Source organism: Elaeis guineensis, chromosome 11, assembly GCF_000442705.2.
Source record: "Elaeis guineensis isolate ETL-2024a chromosome 11, EG11, whole genome shotgun sequence".
Lineage (NCBI taxonomy): Eukaryota > Viridiplantae > Streptophyta > Magnoliopsida > Arecales > Arecaceae > Elaeis > Elaeis guineensis.
In genome coordinates this window covers 1665887-1672146 of record NC_026003.2, presented here as the reverse complement: position 1 = coordinate 1672146, position 6260 = coordinate 1665887, and the positions used below count along the sequence as shown (strand labels likewise).

The 6260-nt window shown below is 40.0% G+C and overlaps 1 protein-coding gene across 1 annotated transcript; it reads left to right on the top strand.

The window, feature by feature from the left end:
- Positions 1-561: 561 nt before the first annotated feature.
- On the top strand, positions 562-5872 carry LOC105053737 (ABC transporter G family member 11). The gene is made up of 10 exons (XM_073246073.1): positions 562-1393; positions 1881-2170; positions 2587-2758; positions 2847-2969; positions 3075-3203; positions 3299-3493; positions 3903-3992; positions 4081-4350; positions 5143-5250; positions 5358-5872. The coding sequence occupies exons 1-10, from the start codon at positions 989-991 to the stop codon at positions 5679-5681; spliced, it is 2106 nt and encodes a 701-aa protein (XP_073102174.1). The 5' UTR covers positions 562-988; the 3' UTR covers positions 5682-5872.
- The last annotated feature ends 388 nt before the right edge of the window (positions 5873-6260 follow it).

Genomic DNA, 6260 nt, shown 5'->3' with positions numbered 1-6260 from the left:
GGCATCTTGAAATAGAAACGAAAATGGAACCCTTATAATCAAACAGTTGATACGAAAGTTACTTATTTCTATTTTAATTTTAGAGCTCGACTCTCTCCAAACAAATTAATATGCTCTAGGTCTCATTTTGATCTCCATTCACGCACACGCAGCAGACGCGTTCAATAAGAAGAATTCCAAATTTGATTCAAGTACTTTGCTAAAGCTGTAACGAGGGAAAATCGTGTACATTCCACGTGGAGAAATGTGAAGAGCACGCATAATACACTCGGAGGAGCGTTCAACCAACGGATGAGTCCTGTCGATGCCGGCCAGAAAGAAAAAGAGATCCGACCAATGTCTTAAAGCTCTCTTGTTAACCATCAATATCAGTGTCACCGCTCGCATCAAAAATTAACATCAGTCTGACAATGAGGTTTGTTTCGGATGCAAATCGCTTCTCGCATAACATTTTTTAGGATACAGAAGGCTGCTGTTGCATTAATTGCACCTCCAACATCCAGCGGTCCACATTTATGAATGAATTTATCCATCAGAACCCAAGAGCTCGCACTGCAATGACATCTCCCTTCAGTTCACACATTTTATCAGTCTCGGACCTCGTTGCCGCTTTTCTCTCTCATGGTCTTGTTGAGGGAGGGAGGGAGGCTGAGAGAGGTGAAGCAGCTGCGGTCTTCTTCACTTCAAGGAGTCACATCAAAAGCCAACCCGGCGAGTCTTTTTCCAACAGCACCCACCCGTCCTTCTCTTTCACTCCGTCCCCATACGTTTCTCGTTCTCTCCACCACCACCCACACACACACACACACACAAAAAAATCCCTCCCATCACTTTTGTTCTCCTCCGTCCATGGGCATATCTTCCTCTTTGTATCTCACACTCGTTGATTTGTCTCTCGTTCTTCACACCTTGAGCCTCCCTTGCTTCCAAGCATAAGCATACAACGTATACATATATATCAAATCGTCCTTCTTTTTTCGGTAACAACATGAAGGAAGGGGAGGTAATTAGGAGCTCGGCAGGGCAGGTGATAATGGAGATAGAGTCGAACAAGCCGGCGGGGAATGGAATTGTGGTGGCGGGACTGAGTCCGCTGAGTGAGACCCTGTGGAAGGAGAAGATTAATACAGAAATCATCGGCGACGTGTCGGCCAGGCTCACCTGGAAGGACTTGACGGTGACGGTGACGCTCGGCAATGGAGAGACACAGCAGGTCTTGGAGGGCCTCACCGGCTACGCCGAGCCGGGGACTATTACTGCCTTGATGGGCCCGTCGGGGTCGGGGAAGTCGACGCTTCTTGACGCGCTCTCTGGCCGCCTCGCCACCAATGCTTTCCTCTCTGGAACTATTCTCCTTAATGGAAGGAAGAAGAACATGTCTTTCGGGACTGCGGTGAGTAGTCTATTTAGCCCACCTTCTTCTACCGACTCTGTTCTTAACTTTATATCAAAAAAATTCTGTTCTTCACTTACGGGTTTTAGGAGGCTTTCATAAAACTTCTGTTTCTTTCAATTCAGTTGTTGTTGTTGTTGTCTTCTTTAATCATAATATACGAACGATTGTTTTATTTATTTATTTATTTATTTATTTATTTTTATTTTGTGCGTGTGTGTGTGTGTTTCTGATAAGATTTGGAATCTGCACTGGCCGTTGGCTTATTCCTTGTCTTTATTTGCAGATGTAGTGTGCCTTTTTTCCCAGCTGATCTTTTTTAACCACCACTCATAGTTTGGTTGGTAGTGGAACAATAAGAATAGTTTTGGAGAGTTAAAATTGCTTTTCTATCTTGTTCGGCCCATTCTAACTATGTTCTTTTCTTATTGTTATTTGCTTGAGACTGTCATCATTTCATTTTATGGTGTTCTTTCTCCCATTTCAGGCGTATGTTACCCAGGATGACACCTTGATTGGTACTTTAACAGTGAGGGAGACTATATCATATTCCGCTCGCCTCCGGCTTCCTGATATGATGCGACAGGAGGAGAAACGAGCTTTGGTGGAGGGCACCATTGTTGAAATGGGCCTTCAAGATTGTGCAGACACTGTGATTGGTAACTGGCATCTGCGGGGGATAAGTGGTGGGGAGAAGAGGAGGGTCAGCATTGCTCTTGAGATCCTTATGAGACCCAGATTGCTCTTCCTTGATGAGCCCACAAGCGGTCTTGATAGGTAAAGTCTGAATTGTATGCTTCTGAATTACCATTTCTGAAAGAAACGGAAAGGGCCTAAACAGATCTTTGCTTTTTCCTTCTTGTTTTAAAAATTAAAAAAAAAAAAAAAAAAAAACTCTTGTTCCTGCAATAGAATCAGCTGCTTGTTTGTTTTCTCTAATAAATTTAACGATAACATAGGCCTTCCATGGTCTTTAGCCTATTTATTTCGATACAGGGATCCTAATGGATTTCATCTGATCTATCTAATGGCCTTTCAGTTTTTCTCTTAAATTGAGAATGGCATGATACAGGACATTGTTTTTTATATGTTTTAGTATGTGAATTCAAAATTCACACACAGCCTTTTCTCTTTCATATAAATAGAAATTTTGTTATGGTCTTGTGGTTAGTTTTGAGTGATTTGTTGTGCAGTGCTTCAGCCTTCTTTGTGACAAAAACTCTGCGCGGTTTATCAAGAGATGGAAGGACTGTTATAGCGTCCATTCACCAACCAAGCAGTGAGGTTTTCGAGTTATTCGATCGCTTGTACTTGCTCTCAGGGGGCAAAACTGTTTACTTTGGGCAGGCTTCAGAGGCATATGAGGTGAGTTTTCCGAGACTTACAAAGAAAAAAGAAAATTCTAATTATCTTATGGTTTGATCGACAGTTGTTGCCCTCCGCTTACATGTAGTTCTTTGCTCAAGCTGGATTCCCTTGCCCATCCCTGAGAAACCCATCAGATCATTTCCTAAGGTGCATAAACTCAGACTTTGATAAGGTGAAAGCTACTCTAAAGGGATCGATGAAAGCAAGGGTATGAGAACGAAGTTTTTCCCTTTAAATATATACAGCAATATATTATCTTTGTTTTGCTATTCAAGACTAAAAGTTCAATAATCTCTATTTGTTTGCTCCTCAGTTTGAGAGAAGTGATGATCCCCTTGAGAAAATGACTACAATGGAAGCTATCCGAAGACTGACTGACTTCTATTGTCATTCCCAATATTACTACTCAGCACGAGAGAGAGTGGATGAAATCTCCCGAGTTGTATGCATCATATTATGCAATCTCTCTACCCTGTTGAATCTTACGGCTAAATGAATCCAGTAGACAGGACTAAATAATGATATGATTTAATGCAGAAAGGAGCAGTGTTGGATTCAGGAGGCAGTCAGGCTAGCTTCTTCATGCAGGCTTTCACTTTAACCAAGCGCTCATTTGTGAACATGTCAAGGGATTTTGGTTATTACTGGTTGAGACTTGCGATTTACCTTGTTGTGACAATTTGCATTGGAACCATTTACTTAAATGTTGGAACTGGATACAGATCCATTCTGGTATTCCATCCACCCCTTTGCAATTATTAGATTCATGTACTAAACTTCCATCAACTCATTTCCATGCATTATGGCATCCTTATAATAACTAGAAATATTTCCAGTTATGAAAACCCGAGATGGAGTTCCAAAATGCCAATATAAAACATTACGTGTCACCTGGATCCCTGCTGAAAGATATTACACATGTAGAGTAAGACCAATTCAAACCCTAGATTATAAGGCACATTTTGAAATATGCTGGGAATTGGAAAATTCTCACAAAGTCAAACAGTATATATTTTCTGGGGCAACATAATTAATGAATGGATGTAAAACTTCTGTTTTGTGTTGAGATGGCTAGATAAGAATTTTGCATTGCCGTCGGACAACTACATTGATCTTTGTCCTCCTAATTATTCTAATGCAGTCTAGGGGTGCATGTGCTTCTTTTGTCTTTGGCTTTGTCACATTCATGTCTATTGGAGGATTCCCATCATTCGTGGAAGATATGAAGGTTAGTATTAGTTCCTATGGGGTTGGTTAATTTATATATTAATATCGGTTTAAACTTGAATGAATCATTTGGATTGTCTCTTCATGCAGGTTTTCAGAGAGAGCGGCTCAATGGACACTATGGTGTGTCAGCGTTCGTCATTGGCAATACAATTTCTGCCTTGCCATTTCTAATCTTGATAACCTTTACCTCGGGAAGCATATGCTATTTTATGGTCCGCCTTCATCCTGGTTTCATGCATTACTTGTTCTTTGTTTTGTGCCTCTATGCTTGTGTTACTGTCGTTGAGAGCTTGATGATGGCCATAGCCAGTGTAGTTCCCAATTTCCTCATGGGAATCATTGTAGGAGCTGGGATTCAGGTAAGCAATGGGTATACATGTGCCTTAATTTGATTTTTGCTTGTTATCATTTCCTTTATGAATAGGATGATGGACTCCAAAAACTAATCCTTGTTTCTCATTCATTTTTGCTTGTAACTTGGAATGAGTGTACATCCTTAATTACCTGAACTTTGCTCGTAACTTTGAATGAGTTTACATCCTTAGTTAGCTGAACTATGTATATTAATCTCGAAATTCGAAAACCAATTTCAGAATTTCCATACTTTTCTCTGAATTTGAGCTTCTAAAACTGAACAAAGAATCAGCATTTTCAAAGGGGGTCGAATAGGATTTGAACAGTGGGGTTCCGTTGGAATACCTGGGATGGAGTCTAATATTGTTGTTTCTTATTATAACAATTCAGAGTGAAACATTGTAAATAAGGTCCAACAAATTCATGTTTAAAAGTTATATGTAAAATATCCCGATTTTTTTTTTTTCACTTTAAAAAAGTTGTGACGGAGAACAATAGCGAATTTCTTTGACTTCGCTCCAGAGTTTCTTCCAATTGAAATTTCGTATACAATTTCAGGATGACAACTCGTCTTTTTCCAAATATCACCAAACTTTTTGAAACAAATGTTTTGCTATGAATGGATGATTGGGTTCCTATCTTTTATATCAGAAAAAGAAAAAGTTTTCAATCTGTAAATCTACAAAACAGTCATGCGTCTACAATTTGCCCCCAGGAATTGTTCATTTTACTTTAAATTCTGAGATTTATCAGTATGACTTGGTAGAAAATTATCTTACACTTGGACTGTGGAACAGGGAATATTCATGCTGGTTTCTGGGTTTTTTAGACTCCCACATGACATCCCAAAACCCTTCTGGCGATACCCTATGTCTTACATCAGCTTCCATTACTGGGCACTGCAGGTGATAAGAGAATTCATCAATACCATTGCACATGGAAAAAAAAAAAAAAAAGAAGCATCTATCCATCCTTCTACTCATGTAATCCTGATTGTGACTCCATTTAACAGGGCCAATATCAAAATGACCTGAGAGGTCTTGTATTCGATAACCAGGAGCTACCTGAGTTACCCCCAAAGATTACTGGAGAGCTCGCACTCGAGCAGTTTTTCCAGATCGACGTGAACCGATCAAAATGGTGGGACCTATTGGTTCTTTTCAGCATGGTTGTTATCTACCGTCTCTTATTCTTCATTATGATCAAGGTAAACGAAGATGTGACTCCATGGATTAGAGGCTACATTGCAAGGAGGAGTCTGCGGCACAAGAAGAACAGCAGACAGCATGCTTCTGCGGATCACGTCAACAGGACACCTTCACTCAGGTCTACGTAGTTGAAGCAGAAACATGTTCTACAAAGAGTTAGAACACCAAATTTAAATTTCACTACCGAAGATATATGTGATATTTAATGTTGTTTCGTTCTAATCAAACACATATATACATGCATGCAAGTCCATGGTGACATCAATGTTTATTGTGCACTTATATATTATACAAAGGAAAGGAGAGGACCGCCGGATCATATCGATGTTTGGCCTCGTGAAGGTGATGTTCGTCGAAGTTTAATTTGTAGCTGCCAGAATAACTTAATAGCTTCCCTAACACTTTTGTTGCCATTGTAGCAAAAGTAAACTTCATAGAATCAATAGGTAAAACCTAAGGGTGGTGTTTATTGCAACCGGACATGTAAGTTTTCCTTATATATAGCTTAGCCTTGTGGCAGCATTGCTTACATAGATCTCATAGGAATTCTATACAGGTTTCCTGCTTTGAAGCTTTGGAGGGGTTTTAGGCTCCTTGAGCCTAATATTTCACTCCAGAAGATCTTTAGAGGGGCTCTTTATGAATGTCATATGAGTTCCTATTTTTGCCTCCGATATGTGCAGTACTCTTTAGCTGGCGGCAGATGC

Excerpts from the sequence above, each read along its gene's own strand:
- LOC105053737 (XM_073246073.1), top strand. The coding sequence starts at position 989 with ATGAAGGAAGGGGAGGTAATTAGGAGCTCGGCAGGGCAGGTGATAATG. Across the intron at positions 2,970-3,074 it reads AGGGATCGATGAAAGCAAGG|TTTGAGAGAAGTGATGATCC; the intron begins GTATGAGAACGA and ends TTTGCTCCTCAG. Across the intron at positions 5,251-5,357 it reads TCCATTACTGGGCACTGCAG|GGCCAATATCAAAATGACCT; the intron begins GTGATAAGAGAA and ends TCCATTTAACAG.